This window comes from Octopus sinensis, linkage group LG1 (assembly GCF_006345805.1).
Source record: "Octopus sinensis linkage group LG1, ASM634580v1, whole genome shotgun sequence".
Lineage (NCBI taxonomy): Eukaryota > Metazoa > Mollusca > Cephalopoda > Octopoda > Octopodidae > Octopus > Octopus sinensis.
In genome coordinates, this window is record NC_042997.1 from 162244350 (window position 1) to 162261880 (window position 17531).

At 33.2% G+C, this 17531-nt stretch overlaps 1 protein-coding gene across 5 annotated transcripts in view; it reads right to left on the reverse strand.

Annotated features, from left to right (window-relative positions):
- LOC115214816 (metal-response element-binding transcription factor 2) overlaps window positions 1-16806 on the reverse strand; it is a 41205-nt gene extending 24399 nt beyond the window's left edge. For 2 of the 5 annotated variants that reach the window (XM_029783868.2, XM_029783848.2), the window contains exons 1-2: window positions 16529-16806; window positions 2849-3372 (exon numbers count right to left, since the gene is read on the reverse strand). In XM_029783868.2, coding sequence (XP_029639728.1) covers window positions 2849-3343 — 495 coding nt within the window. In that variant the 5' untranslated portion in view covers window positions 3344-3372; window positions 16529-16806. Of the gene's footprint in view, window positions 1-2848; window positions 3373-8445; window positions 8479-15137; window positions 15300-16099; window positions 16394-16528 lie in introns of those variants that run through there. The other 3 variants (XM_029783862.2, XM_029783854.2, XM_036506063.1) reach the window with 3 other exon arrangements.
- Window positions 16807-17531: the final 725 nt, after the last annotated feature.

Sequence of the window (17531 nt, forward strand, 5' to 3'; positions counted from 1 at the left end):
TCACAGTAAAATAATTGTATTGATTTCATTTGGATAATTTCTGAAGTTAGAAGAAAGAATGATGCTAATCTCAGAATTTGAGAACTGGCCTAAATTACTTACACTAGACTGGAAAGTATCAAAGGTATCTAAGTACCAGGTGATGGATTAAGTCTACCACTAAAGAACAGGAAGTTTCTGTGACCAACTTCCACATAGTTTTTGCTTACCAAATTACACTCACAGGACTTGTGCCAACCTGAGATCATGGTAAAAGACACTTGCCAAGGTGACATGCAATGGTATCAAGTCTAACCACAAGGCCAGTGCACTGAAATGATACCATCATATCCCAGTTATGTATAGATTATGCAAAGATGAAAGCAAAGTTAACTTGGGAGATGTGTAAAAAAAAAACAAAAAAAAAACGTTGAAACTAAATACTCGCTAGACATGCTAGCATTTCCTCATGTAGTAATATTATGTATTTCTTACACAGGCTTTGTGCCTGTGTAAGTTAGCAAACTAGAGTGACCCTCATTTGGTACTTATATATTTCATCAACATTGGAAGAATGAAAGACAAAGTCAATATATATATATTTTTGTAGAGAGATTGAACAGGAACAGAGTCAGTGTTCTACAGCTGTCTTTTCACTTCATAAATCTTATTCCATTTATGTTTACAATAGGTTCAGGCATGGCTGTGTGGATAGAAGGTAACTTCCTAACCATACAGTTCCAGATTCAGTTACACTGCACAACACCTTGGGCAAGTATCTTCTACTATAGCACTGGGATGACCAAAGGCTTGTGAGTGAGCTTGGTAGATAGAAACTGAAAACCCATTATATATATGTTAGTATGCCTGTCTTCTTGTCTTGACAATATGATGGAAAATGAATCTGTGTCATTCATTTAAAATGTTCTATGAGAACATGTCTGGTCATGGGGAAATATTACCTTGCTTAGAAACAAGTGAGAGTTGGCAACAGGATGGGTATCCAGCCATAGAAAAAAAATCTACCCTAATAAACCCTGTCCAATTCATGCAAGCATGGAAAAGTGGATATTAAAATAATGAGGATTTAGTAAGATTTGCAAGATGAAATGTCTTAAGTACACTAATATGTTTGGAATATCCTTGTTCAAATATTAAAGACTAATACAAGAATATTGTTCATAGTCAGTTTATGCCTTATGCTATTGACCCTTTAGTATTTAAACAAGCCATTAGCCCGAATATTCTGTTTTATGTTCAAGCTGGCCAGATCTGAACTCTCACACATACCCTACAATGTCATTCTAAAAATAAATAATTACATCATTGAAATTCTGAAACTACAAGATAATGCATGATCAATTCAAAACAATATGAATAAATAAGCATTATATTTAAAAGAGTAATCTGAATGCTAAAAGGTTAAGGAATTCAAACCACTCATGTAGTGATCCCTGACACTAATGATAACTATAATTAATGGCCAAATCAAATTCATTCAATTCTTGGCTCCACAATTAATAAACTAAATTTAAATGATACTTTAAAATGTTTAAACAGTTTATTTCTAACAGTTTTATAAGCACCCAGTACACTCTGTAAAGTGGTTGGCATTAGCTGTAGAAAATAAGTCAAATCAGGCCGGAACCTGGTACAGTATTCCAGCTCTGGTCACCCATGCCAGCATGGAAAATGGACATATGATGACTGCAATAAAACATTCTTTATTGGAATAAAGAAATCTAGGTGCAAAGAAGCTCACTTCCCAAACATTTGGTACTGGGTTTAACCCCACTACTCGGGCATCTTCTTCTTTAACCCTGAGCTAACCAAAGCCAATGAGTGGATTTGGTAAACAGAAACTGAAAGACACCCATTGTGATAGTCATAAAAGATCTTTTGGAAACAAAGCAAGGATTGGCAACAGGAAAGGCAACTATCCATAGAAAATCTGATTCAACCAATTCCATCTGACTCATGCAAGCACAGAAAAGTAGATATCATGGAGATGATGATTTATCATCAACTGATGTTTAGCTAATTTCTTTGAAAATAATTAAAACAGCCACTGATCTGCATAAACATAGTGGTTACACTTTAGAACTATAAGTTCAAATGTAAATCAATACCTTCAATGAAAGTGTATATTAACCAGCTTAAGAACTCTTTATATTACTTATGATTTTGCACTGTTTATGTATATTCTGAATACATATGAATTTTTACCTACTTGCTTTCAGAATTTAGCTTGAACATGGCTCAAAAGGCAGCAGTAATTATCCTGGATGCCCTGCATAATGCTTTACATTCTACTTGCCAACATGTTCCAATGTGTATAGTTTAGAGACAAAAATACAGGATGTATTCAGGATAACATTTTACTTGGTATCAATAAAATACTGAAAGCTCCATTTAGTTTTTTCCAAGCAAAACATACTAAAATTTTAAATAAAATTTTCTTTTTAAAACAGTTTATACTAAAATTGGGAATGTCATTTGCTAAAGTTACTTTTGAGTAAATGACTGAATGAGTAAAAGAAATATAAAACATATCAATTAGTTTTCATTTCCATAATCATAATAAAACAACAGCAATGTGCTGAGGTCAAGTGCTTAAATATTCTATAAAAAAAATCAAATAAATATACTTTTCAAATTGAAATGTAGAGATAAATTATAATCATTACATCTTACCATTTAATTAGCATGGAAATCAGACGTTAAATGATGATGATGGTAATGAAAATTGAAACCAATTACAGAGGTGTCAGAAATATATCTCTTACAGAAATAGATCAAAATTCTTTAAAATAAATTTACAATTTATTTTCAACTAATTACAATTAAATTTATAATTAAAATGTTATACCTTTAAGATATTGCCTAAATAGAAAAGACCATCATTCCATCTGGCAAGAACATCTTGACCAACAGAAAACATCAGTTTCCTTTTATTGTTAGAATTCTTGTTGTTGCTGTTATCACTTGACTTGAAGTTGACAGGACTGCTGTTGCCACTACTCATACTGCTATTTGTAATGGTATCTGTATCAGATGTGCTTGGAGTAATTACTGCACTAGAGACTGGGGTATTGTTACCAATGCTGTTGGTATAGTTGTTGTTAATAGCCTTAAAATGATATTCCATATCCATATCACCATCAGTATCGTGAATCTTTTTATCTAAACTTGTTTCTCCATTACACAGTTGCTTAGTAACACTAACTGTTGTTCCATCCGAAGACATGTTAGTTGAAGAAGCAACAGGGGACAGAGAAACATTTAATCCATCACTATTAGAGTTAAATTCTTCATTAGCTGCATCACTGCAACCATCCAAATAGCAACAACCATTGCTGGCCATGGTGGACAGCAAAAAAAAATCAGAAAGTACTGAAATAAATAAAAACAATATACAGATATCTTATACACAGGTTACGCAAAGATACATTAACAATAAAGAAGTAGAAATCAAACACAGGTCAAAGATTAGTGACCAGTATGCTTATGAATGAAATATATTGATTTCTAACTGAGATGAGAACATAAGTTTCTTGAGGTGTATACTCAATTGAATCAACTCCAGTGTATTGCTGGTATGTTTATTATGAATTCTGGGGAATGAAAAGCTTAACAGTCCACAGCAAATTTTAAATTAGAATCTAAGACATACCAAAACACAGCTATTATTTTGCTTGGCATTTCACAAGTTCTGCCATTCCATATATGGCAGAATGTGCATCTCGAGCAGGATGGGCTACTCAGCCTGAAAAAAATTCTAACTGGGCCCCACCTGCAAAATCATGTGGCATTTGCTTTGATATGAAATCACCAGGTTGTGATGCATGTGCCTGGTGTACTCTTATCAGACAGGTAGTCATGATAGTTATGTTGAGCTTCGCATATTTGTTCTCCAGTGTCACTTTGATGGCATGTGCTGCTCTCTCAATAATAAAGCACTATAGATATAAACATTGTTTCCCATGTCTCAGTATATTCATAAAACTAGCAAAAAAACTTTCTCATTCTTCTTATGTTATGATACAATATCCATACTCCTGCATAAGTAAACTCAAAAATATTTATAAATACCAAAGAACTGCAACACAGTGTATTTTATTAGCTTAATATCTGTGCCACCAAGTAGATTTACCTATAAAATTGCAGGTGTAAATATTAGTTCCTCTTTAAACACAGTATTTAAAGAGTAGCTAAATGATTTTGCTTTCTTCAAAAGTAATGAGAATTATAAATTCAATTCATAGTAAATAAAACTGTAGACTAATATTTGACTGGTATAATTTATATTCTCTGTTGGTTAATAAATCTATGTTACTGACAAGCAAGGGCAGCCATAAAAAATAGTATAGGTGATATATGGCATCAACAGACATTAAGAAAGTAATAGACAGAAAAGATGAGAGCCACTGAAAAAAAAACAGCTGAAAAGAATTATATATTCTTATGAAATTAGGAAAAAATGCATGATAATGTTTAACAATGGTTTTATTTACATTCTCAGCTGGTCAAGCAGAGACAAACTAGACTGACCATTATAAATAGTACATATAAGAGGCTTTGATTTTGACATGAAAAATATACACAGAAATGGTAAATAGTATACAAATAATCTGAAGATGAACATCGCATTATGTGTGAAGATTGGATTGTAGAACAAACAGATCTCATCAGATATCTAGTGTTTATATATTAACACACATGTTTATGCATATATGTGTAATGTGATTCTGTTTAGTATGGAGAAGTATACATAATGGTTAAAAAAGTTCAATGCCATTGGTAGAAACGATTATGAATAGGCTAGGGAATCTAAGGGTGGTAAAAGATGGTCTGGTGAGTTCAGGGAAATTACTGTGAGAACTTAACAGCAACTCTGCCAGTTGAAGATATAATTAAGGTGACTGTTCTGCATGGTGGTATTTGGCTTGATGATAAAAGCTGTATGCAAATTGAGAATTTCACAGATAGTCTGCAATATGTTGCTGCTAACTTAGTTGTGATACCCACTACCAGAAATAAGTGTGATTACTGTTATCATTACAGGAGTACAGCACCTCTAGATTGTGGGTATTCGTCCACTATTCTTAGTTGGGTTAACCACAGGTAACAATAACATCTGGCAAGCTCCTCTGCAATAACCTCGACCAGCATCACTTGTTAATGTAACATCAGACTAAGTTACTGAGTGGCCCCAAACGTGTTGGTGTTTGCATAACTGCTAATAAAGTAGGTGTATGAGATGATTGGTTCAAAGGGTGACGATGAAAGTACATTGCTTGACACCTGTGCTTCTGAGTGGATGAACAGACTGGTGCAGCAAAAAAAAAAAAAAAAGTGGAACGATAGCAGTGATATCAACTGGTCTGAAGTTATATTATTCAGAACCTCTATCTTTCATTCATTCATTCATACATGCACATACATAGAGAGAGAGAGATGTATTTCAAAACTATTAGTAAATAAATGCATAATTCAAGGCCCGGAATTCAGTATTTTTAAGTGAAATTGTGTCCCTTGTTCATATTGTCATAATTCATTTCACAGAATGATTTGCAAATATACGTATTAATTCATGTTCAGTTTCACTTCAAGCAACTGTTTTGGAAGCTGTGTATATACTGTGTACAGTATATACACAGTTTTTTTTTTGTGGGGGGGGGGCATGTATCATGCACGTTTTTATAGCAGTTCCACTTAAATGTAAAAAACAAAAAACTATCAATTTACTTTAAAGCGTTATCAAAGGATTACAACTAGAAAAATCCAAGTTCTTTTCAAAAGTTATTTCTCACTGCGTATTTCATATGTAAATAATAAATTATCAAGAGGCACTATTAAAAACGAAGTCAATTTATCTAAAGCTCATCACTGCATGATTTAGCTATGGAGGAACTGAAATCAGCATTGCAAATAGCCATAACTACATCATAAATATTAGTATTACTGCTTAGAACTTTTTCAGTTGTCATTCTACAAAGGCATATTGGAGTACTTCTCACATTAATAAAGTGGAGTTGCTTCTACACACAAACTTCTTAGAAAGGAATCCAAAAATGTCATCTAACTGTCTGGCAGATATTTGCCAACAACCATTAAAAATGTGCAGTTCTTTTGCAACTAAAATAACCTTTGCCCATCTGATGTAGCTAGTTTTCTGCAGTTTTGATGTACCTATCTCTGCTCCTTTCACCATATTATTTCTCATTTTCCATGTCTTGCACTAAACATGTCACCCAATCCTTTTGTTAGAACCGCTCCTCTCAATCAAACTGCAGACACTGAGTTAGTACAAAGCTTCAAACTAAGCATCAACATTCATCAATCTCAATAATCTCCAAGGGCCCTTTAATGTCATAATATTATCTAACACTATAACAAATAATCATTTCTAAAATACTTCTCAGCAAAAAAAAATCTACTCTTAACAAATTTCTAACCAGAGCACTGATATAGCATGAGGTGTAATAGTGCTTTAATCTAACAAGTTAAATAAACAACACAATAAGGTAATAAGACTGTATACATAAATTGTATTTGTTGAATATTACCTGACAAGTAATCTTTAAAAAAAAATTGACTCTTAATCTTTGTTAACACTCGTAACTGGAATGACAAGCTATTGTCCATAAATATGCATGTCTGTGTGAATGTAGGCAGTGACAAATTATGAGGGTCACCTGAAAAGTTCATAGGCTAACCAAGATATTCTCATGAAATGACTAAATAAAGTTATTTTCAATGTAATCCTCCTCATGGTCCATACACTTCTATCAGTATTGCATTGCTTGGATCCCATTGGTGAAGAAACTTTCATCATGTTGGTTAAAGAAGTCATTAACAGCAGGTATGACATCATCATCACTATGATACTACTTCCCATGTTAGGGAACAGGTGATAGTGAGATGGAGCCAAATCAGAATAGGAACAGTGATCAACAGTGATGCATAGCTGCCATTGAAAGCAATGATTTGTGTACTGGAGCTTAAATGATGAAACAAGAGCCCTTTCATCACTTTTCCTGGGTGTTTGGTTTTGATGGTGTGGTCAATAAACACAAAGCCTTTTGTATCCCAAAAAAACCAAGACCATCACCTTTCCTGCAGATGAAACGACCTTGGCCTTCTTGGAGCAGGTGAGAAGGAGTGTTTCCACTGCATGAATTCTCTTTGTCTCTGGCTCAAATGTTGAACTCAACACTCATCATGAATCAGGAAACCAACAGGATCTGTCTCCAACAATGTCTGGTTTTTCCAAGATGTGATCAGCTTGATGCACTTTTGATCAGGTGTCAGAAAATGTGACATCCACTGAGCAGAAACTTTTGTCATGCCAAGTACATTGTGCAGAATATTCTCATCTCTATTGGGATATGCTAACAACATTGGCTATTTGATTTATAGTCAATTGTTTGTCATCCATCACCATGTGATGGACACAATAAATATTTTCCTAAGAGGTGACAGTTGTAGGACATTCAGACATCATCTTCAAAACTATCCTTTCCCTTCCTAAATCCAGCTGCCCACCTTTGCAATGTTGATAAAGCTGGAGCATCTTCCCCTAATGTAGCAAGCATGTCCAACACCACAATGCCAACTTTTGTCATTTTCAAGAGAAGTTACTACTAGTTATTTTTGAAGTCTTCTTCAAACAGTCAGATGTCAGTTTAATGAATGCAAGATTTCAAAGCTCTAGCATCACTCCTTCATAGTCAGCCTATGAACTCAACAGTACACCCTTGTATGGGAAGGAGTATTTTCATTGTAATAATTTAGCCATTTCTTCATATTCTGCAGTTAAATTGTAGAAAATTGTGTATGTTATGAATTGTAGAAAGACTTTTGCACTAAGTTTTACTAAGCCTGACTATAACATTAGCATTAAATTAAATTCTTAAACAGTCTATTCATGAGGAAATCTAAATGTTGATTGTGTAACAAAATATTCATTTACACTGAGCTAAATGAATGAACACTCAACTAAGATACAACTGGACACTGCTGCAACATGTTAATTCCACTTTCATTGTTAAAGTTACCAAATTTTTTGATAAGCATTTAAGTTCTTATGACAGTTCAGAATAAGAGATAGCTGGCACTACAACAAATACTAATATGTGTATACCTGTATGAAGGTGTTAAGAATGTATTACCAATTGTTTGGCTCAAAAATGGTAGATTAAGAATGTGTGCTGATTACAAGGTACATTTAAGTAACAGGACTCAAACTTTCTTGTTCAAGTCATCATGAAACAGTGTTTACAGATATGCAAAGAGAAAAATTATCTTCAATAGATAGAAAAATGCATGGTAGCAGACTGATGTGGATGAGGGCCCTTAAGAGATGGTGTGCAATAAATACAAGCAAGTGGTCTTAGTCAATTTAGGTTTCAAAATAGCTGTCCCATTGGAGTCTATACTGAAGAGAATAAATGGCATATTTACCTATCAAAATGGTATGTTTCTTTTAGCAGCAACCTAGCATTAAGAATAGAGGAAATGCAATTATTGCTATATGGAAAGGAGCCAGTGTATCAATTAATCTAATGAAATACATTAAAATTATGCATTTTCCAGAGATTTCCAAGGAATGAATTTTCTAAGGTTGAGATAAAATTATTATATAGTCATGAGAAGATCCTAAAAGATGAAACTGAGAAATTTAGGGTTGATAATCTATCTTCATTTTATACTAATATTTGCAGACAGCTGAAGCTCTTATTACAGCAAAAAAATATATTTACTTATGAGAAAACAAAAATATTTAGCCTCGAAGTTTTTCATACCAGAGATCAATCATCAACTATTGTAATTAATTTTTTCAAAAGAGAGTGATTCTTCTAGAAAGTTTCTCAGGATCCACAGATGGGACTTTATATTATTACATGAATTCAAATCATTCATATATCTGGTGAAAATCAATCACCATATTTACATTGATCTTCTTACATGACTAAATATGACTCACATCAGTTCTTCACAAAAACATATTTTCACACTGGTGATGATGGATTAATTTTCCTGATGCTAATACAGCTGAATATATTAAAAGTAATTTTAACATATACAACCTTTATATTCACATAAAGAACTTCATTGCTAGAAAAAGTAGCTCCCGACTAACTCTTTTAGAACAATAATTGAAAGACTTCACAGCAGAGAATTATCCTACTTTTAATAAAAATAGGCTACTTATTGTGCAAAAGTTCTTTCTACAATTCATAACATACACACAAATACTTAAGAAAGCAACAGCTTGTGTTTGGTGAATCTATTTTAGTTGAATTTTATCATAATTTGTGACTAACATGCTAAAATCAGATTTAAAGGCACTCCTTGGTCTGGCAAATGGTCTGAGTCACAGACTTGGAAAAATTACATATAGCCTGGAGATGTAAAAGAATGATGATAATATATTGGTCATAACTGACTCACCTATTGTTCCAGTAGAGGATAGGAAAACTGAGGTGCTGATTTTTTGTTTACCCCTTCGATTTGGAGTTCCAATGACAATGCTAGCATAAAATGGGTTGGAATTTATTCAAAGGAGTGATTTTCTGATGCTCATACAGTTGAATATATTAAAAATAATTTTAACATATAAAACCTTTATATCAACATAAAGAACAGGATTGCTAGAAGAAACAGCTCCAGACTAACTCTTTCAAAACAATAACTTACAAGACTTCACTGCAGAGAATTATCCTACCTTTAATAAAAACAATTAATCCTGAAACTTATTGTGCAAAAGTTTTTTCTACAATTCATAACACATGCACAATGACTTAAGAAAGCAACAGCTTGTGTTTAGTTGAGTTTTATACATAACTTGTGAATAGTATGCTAAAATCAGATTTGAAGGCACTCCTTGTACTGATAAATGGCCTGAGTGACACAGACTTGGAAAAATACATATAGCCTGGAAATGTTAAAAACATGAGAATATATTGATCATAGTTGACTCAGCAACTGTTCCAGTAGAAGCTAGGAAAACTAAGGTGCTTATTTTTCATTTCTCCCTAGATTTCAGGTTCCAATGACAATGCTAGTATACAATGAGTTGGAATTAATTCAATTAAAGGAGTGAATAGACTGACATAATTGCAAGAAAATGGAAATTATAGTTAAAAATTTAATGGTGCAGTAGAAAGAACAATGAAAGCAATAAAAATAAACATTGAAAGTTTTCAATTTGTAGACATACTATGTGCAAGTATCGTTAAGTGAGAAATTAGTTGATAGTTAACAAGGTTGGCCAAATGGTTCATTACAGGAACAATATAATGGAGTTTCCATTAGAAACGTGTTATTTAATCCATGCTGGTAGAAGCATAGTCTGAATTAGATGTCAACATTGTTTTCCCATCCACTTTCTCATGCTCATGAAGATTGGATGAACTTTGTTGAGATTGACTTTCAACAACAGGATGCACCTACTGCTGACAACCCACTCCTGTTTCTGAGTCAGGTAATATTTTCTCTTGGCTGGAGATGTTTTCAAAATGATTGGAAATGAAGGACACCCCTTGCATGATGGTTTATAACTATCATGCATTAACACACACAAAGGAATCTCTAAGGAATTCAGAAGCCACAAAGATATAATGACTATTACAGTTTAACTGTTAAGGTTAGATTAATATATTTAGTGTTCTAACAACTTACTTATTTCATTCGCTAACACACACACACAGCATTTAACACTCTACCTTATGTGGTTAGTTATTCAAATTCCTAATACTAGCCTCAATGACCTAAAACTATTTAGTTTTAATACAAATCAACCTTTGTCAAAAATGAACTCTATTAATTGTAAATTTAAACTGACTGAAGTTAAAAACAAAGTTAACCCTTTCGTTATTGTATTTATTTTGAGATGCTCTGTGTTTCTTTCAATTACTTTAAATATAACAAAGAATTTAGTAAAATAATTTGGTTATCATTAAGCTAGTGTTAGGAACATAAATTGTAACTAAGGTTTGGTGGAAGATTTTAATTCAAAACTTATGAAAACAAGACAATCATACTCAGAGCCAGAGCTGGGTTGGTAACGAAAGGGTTAAGCTGATGATTCCAGATCAAGATTGAAACAAGCCTAAAGTTTGTCATACACCTCCCAAAGATTAGAATGCCCTTTTATCACTCATGAATTTATTCATAATTTCTTGAAATTATCTCTTCTTATTATTGAGTCAATAACTATAGCCACTAGGTTTTTGTTTTTCTTCTGTAAGGAAAATTTTAATAAGGATTTACATGTACAACATTCAGTACACATCATCCTTCACTTTATACATATAATGGGCTCTCCCATTAAACAAGACATATGAGCATCTAACTTTTGCTAAATGACCTGCACAAACGATTTGTTTATAGTGACCAAATGTATGTGCTGTACATTAGCTCACTCCCTCCATCAAATCAACGTTTCCTGAACGGGTGCACAACGTACCATGTGTCAGGTGTCAAAGTGATCACAGAGCAACATGAGATGAAGTGTTTTGCTCAAGAATGGAATGCACCACTCAATCTAGGAATTGAAACTACGATTTCATGATCATGAGTGCAATACTCTATAGATGTGACTGTATGCTAAGAGGTTTGCCTCCCAACCATATGGATGAGTCAAGCTCCACTTCATGGTAACCTTGGCTAACTGGATTTGATAGATGGAAACTGAAAGAAGCCTGTCATTCATTCATGTATGTTTGTACATAACTATCAACTTGCCTAGACTTCATATAAATGAATGTTATCATCATGCAAATGTTGTCTTTCATTTCTAATCTTCCTTGAAAACATGACTAGTCGTAGGGAATCAACAAAGCATTCAAATGTACAAAATCCACAATACATTTCATCTGATCTATGCAAGCACAGAAAAGTGGATCTTAAAAGATGATGATATGTACATACAAACACTTTAAAGTAACAAATTTTTATATCGTATTTAACTATATGACAACTATTTGTGTTAACATTTTCACTTGTAGCCAATAAATTTCTTGAAATAGACCAACCTATCTTTATAAGTTATTACAAACCAAATGGGTACTCTCACATCACTGATTCTATTTTATGTTCCTATCCTAATGATAATCATCATTGCTTAATGTCTTTTATCATGCTAGTACAAGTTGGATAGTTCAATAGGAATGGAGGCACCAGAGGACTGTACTGAGCTGCAATATCTGTTTTGGTCGGATGCCCTTCCTAATGTCAACCACTTTACAGAGTATACTGGTTATATTTCCTGTGCATGAGCACTAGTGAGGCCACAGAGTAACTTGTAAAATAAGACCCTCTCAACAGTGTAGCATTGAGGGGTGGCTTTATGCTAGGTGTTTAAGATATTAAAGTATGATAGAGGGTCAGGAACTGGTGTCTTGCTGAAGAGGAGATACATGGTTTCCCCAGTAGGAAAGAGATAATAGACACTGACAATCAGAAATCGTGGATGGGTAACTTTGTGAGTATGAGTGTGATAGATAGTTAAAGATGGGAATAAAGTAGTGAATAGTCAATATACATATTATCTTTTTAGAGTCCAGGATAAAGAAACTGACTTATACATCACAAAATTAGCTTAAATAGTTTATTCAGCTTTTATCACAGCACAATAATTATAACTGCTTATGCATATGTAGCGAGAAAGACTCCTTTACCACGCATCTAGATAATGAAGTTCAGTTCACTAGAACCCCCAAATTACCTCCCTTCAACTATAATTGACATTTTGTTTGTTGAGATCCTCAATAAGTGTTTTTCTTCTTACTAAAAAGCACTTTAACCATTAATTTATGTAAAGCTCACTTTCATGTCTATCTCCTACAGTTCCAACTACAAGCCACTTTAACATTAGGTAATGGCATATACATACACAAAACAAGAATCCTCAATTTGGTTGATATTGTTATAATGTTTCATTTGTTGTGCCCTCCAGTCTTATTCGGGTACCAGTTATAATTCATAATGAATTTGGAACCATTATTTACATTTGAACTCATCTTGTTTGTTGTTAACACAATGTTTCGGCTGAGATACCCTCCAGCCTTCATCAGAGGTCTTGGGAAAATTTCGAACCTAGGTTCTCATTCTTCTTCAGGTTACTGCTTGGAATCGAACTTGGAATCTTGGGGTAAGTAGCCTGCACTCTTAACCACTGTGCCATATGCCTACGGGCATAAGAAGAAGAATGAGAACCTAGGTTCGAAATTTTCCCAAGACATCTGATGAAGGCTGGAGGGTATCTCAGCTGAAACATTGTGTTGTGAACAACAAACAAGATGAGTTCAAATGTAAATAATGGTTCCAAATTCATTATAACTGGTACCTGAATAAGGCTGGAGAGCACTGATGAAGGCTGGAGGGTATATCAGCCAAAACATTGTGTTAACAACAAACAAGATGAGGACAAATATCCGTCAAATGTAAATAATGTTACATAATTCCTCATCTCTTAAATACAGAACTGTAATTTGGAACCAATCCTTTTATTAAACCCATGAGGGCAGATTGTTCTTTTTCCATTATCAATAGAGATGTTCTTTTTATTAATAATTCTGCAAGTTATGATGCCACTAATTTATTACTTTCAAGCAGAACCAAGATATTTAACAGTTGATCAACACTTACACTCACTATACTGTTGTCCACTAGGACAGTTAAGACCACTAAAGCCCAATCTTTTCAAAAGATTTTCTTTTTTATTTCTTTCTAAGTTTAAAGCTAATCTAATATCTATAAACTTTCCTCTATGACAATGGAATAGTGACTATAAGTGTTGTTTTGGGAGTTGTGATTAGTGGATGGCCGGAGTGGGAGTTGGATACAACTGTACTGTAAATACTATGATGTATATATTAGACACATACACAAAATATATCACAGCACAAGATGGGTGTGAATAAAACGGCTTGTCGTTTCTATCTTGAGTTGGTCCTTTTTAGGTATGCAGCTTGGATAACAGAAATGAACCCTGATGCACAGACATAACACATATGAAGATTTATACTTACAGCAGAAAAATAATATAACAGTAAATAAGATATTGTCTGTGATTAGTTGGAATATCTGATAAAAGCTTTGAAACTGCATTATAAAGTTTCAGAGATAAAAACCCAGCCAAAGGATACGATAATCCAAGAAAACTCCCGTCGAAATTTGGTATAAAATACAAAAATAGGGAAGATGTTAATAGTTTAAAAATCTGAAACGACTCTGAAATAAGTGTGAATATTATCTCTAGAAACTTTTTTGGTTGTTTTTAATATTAAAAATAAAAACAAACAACCCTAGATTAATTAAATAAAATTATTCGTAATAGAAAAAGAAGTTCATTGAATTTTTAATTGAAATCGTGAATCGACAACTGAAGGGGGAAAACGAATTAATTGTAAAATGCTTTTTAACGATGTTTATAAAGTTCAAATCCAAAGTAATGTTTTAGATTTAACGTGTGATCAACATTTCTTCATAAACGTTGATTAAACAATACTATCAAATACTGCATTAGTTGGAGTTAGTTTACAAAGAAAGTGTTAGAATTCTAAGAAAAGATAGTTAACCCGACAATCAGAGTTCATTATAAGTATTTAAAAAAAATACAAAAGAATGTAATGATGGTTGAGTAATAAAACTAGCGAATTGGTTTGTATTGAAGTTAAGTTTCAATACATTTTTTCGAAGGGACCCTTGCGCCCTCAACTTTCCTTGAAAGTACACGAAGTGATCTTGGTTTACATCTACATGAAGTTCCGATACATAATTCATTCATAATCCCTCATCAGTTCTACCCAACACTAGAAACTAGGTGTATCCTGTTTGAAGCAAAGAGAACGTTAAAGATTGAAACAATATGCGTTAATGAATGAAGTGACAGCAACAGGTGTTTGTGTTTATCATTTACAAACGATATTTATATAACGTCAGGTCGACGTTCTATTCTATTTTCTTTCGTTTTTTAAGTATCTAAAAGCCTACGTACGTCTATAAACTAATTATTTCAAATAAACTTTAACAAATCGATTAAATAATATTGGAAAAAAAAACAACAACAATGAATATACGTTAATTATGTAATTATACAATAAAGGATTTGCTAAAATGAAGAAAAAAAAATTAAAGTTTCATTTTACCTTAATCGCAGGTGATTCTAACAATTCTAAACAGAAGTATGACGAAGGGGCGTAAAGGGGCTTCTCGTGTCCTTTTTTTTATGTGACCCCCCTTTTTTTTTTGTTTTAAATCCTAAAAAGCTAAAGAGAGACAAAAACTGTTTTACGCAGCCTGCTGTTATTTCAAACATACTGTCTTCAGGGTTTCAAAACTTTTAGGGACAAACACACACAACTATGTATATATACATTCAAGTATGTATAACCGTTCACCAGTAGTGGTGACAGTTATTACATACAGTGAAGTAATGATCCCTTAGTATAGGATCAAAGAAGCGATCATTTATTCTACAACGCAATTAAAATTACAACAGCTGCACAATACGGAAAATATTGGAGACGTACGAAAATAGATAAGTAACTACAAATTGTATGAATGATGGATAAAGCAACAAATACAAAGTCGCAATATGTGTCAAGAAAAAAATCTAAGAATCCACCCACTCAGCATTAAGATATTAACTCGAAAACAGAGGGTACGTATGAGTTGATATAGGGAGAAACGTTTATAGTACAATGCATTCTACGCAACGTAAGTGTTATTCGGACGACGGAATATGAAATAAGGGAAAGTAGTCTTATTATATAATAGACGAATTTAACGATCTGGGGGCAGATGAAACATAGAAGTAGGTGAAAATGTCATCAATAGATATTAAGTCGCTAAACACAGGGTTAATTGGGAAAAATCTACATGAATGTACGATCTAATTCTGTTTGATGAATAGTCAAAGTTTACAAATAGTGAGCAATTAAATGAATTTAAATTATCAATGTACATATGTGTGTGTGTGTGTGTATACATATACATTTATATATATGTATACACACGCGCGCACACACACATTATAAAGGGTTTGTTTATCAAGGCGATAGGATTACAAAAATGATATTTTTTTAAATATTACAAATCATTTTGTTACCTTTTTCTTAACTGATGAGAACAGACAGCTTACATAGAACGATGAGAAAATCCTGATCAGTTAATGTGGGTGCCACAGTCCACCTTCATTTTACGACGAAGAATACATCCAGTTATAGCAGGTTGGAATTGTAAATTGACAAAAATCAACAGAAATGAAGACCGAAACAAAACCACTTGAATAATATAATTTATTATTTGAATCAGGAAACTCTAACAAGCATTCAATGTTAACTCCCTGAACAAGTGTAGCACAATGACGGAATGATATTGGTCGATCTACGAAGGAATCGTGTCACCTCCGAAGTCCTGTCTACATCAGTCGACAACAACTATAACACGTTAGGATCGATATTAAACCGAGAAATAATAACATAGCATTAAAAACAATCTATCAACCATAATATATCAATGAAAAATTCACATTTACCTGACTGTCTTGTGTGAAATATCTTGGTATGTTGATCTCAACAAACTTAAAATAAGAATTCTCCCGCCATGTTGTTGATGTGCAAAAAAAAGCAATGCGCAATAATCGTAAATTCTTATATTGTTGATAAAAACAAGACTTGAAATGTATGTTTACTGTATTTGTTTATTCGATATATCTTTTGAGTATTCTCTGGATAACTTAAGAGATCATCAAAATTTTATTTAGTGTTACAGTTGCGAAGATGGTTGTAGTACTACATTTGCAGCGTAATGACACAATTGAATGAGACTGGACTAATTGGGAACCTCGTTTTGAAAAGTGATTTTAAACTTGGACGCGCGCCTTTTGATTATCCAATTCGTGCTACTTTAATGGTTCTTGGGTTGAAGATTATTTTTCCATTAGAATTTCATTCTCGATCATGTTACAAATAAAGGCAAATAGGAAATGTTAACTTTGATAATACTAAAAATTCAAATATTATTCGTTTAATGGTGGTAAATTATACTATGATTATTTTCGCTTAAAATCTTCACTTCAAATTCTAGAATTTTATAATGCACAAGTAACTCGAATTTCGAGGGAGGGTACAATCCGTGAGATGATTTTCACTACTTGACTTGTACTTTACATAACTATGAAAGAAAAAACTACCAGCCTCGGTGGGATTTGAAATAGGAATTAAACTAAGTAGGTATTTTGTTACTAACTTCGCCGATCTTTGAAATCCACCCCCTTCGTCTCATCCACATTATAAATATTGGTAACTCTTTTAAAGACCTGAAATTTTGGAGATGAGGACTAATCGATTACATCGATCAGATGAAAAGGAAAAGTCGACGTTGGCGGAATCTTAACTCAGAACATAAAGCCAGAAGAAATGCCGCGAAGCATTTTGTCCGGTGCTGTAACGAGTCTGCTTGTTCGCTTTAATAAATATTGGTTTCAATTTTTGGCACCAGGCCAGCAAGTTCAGGGGAGGAGTAAGTTGATTATATCG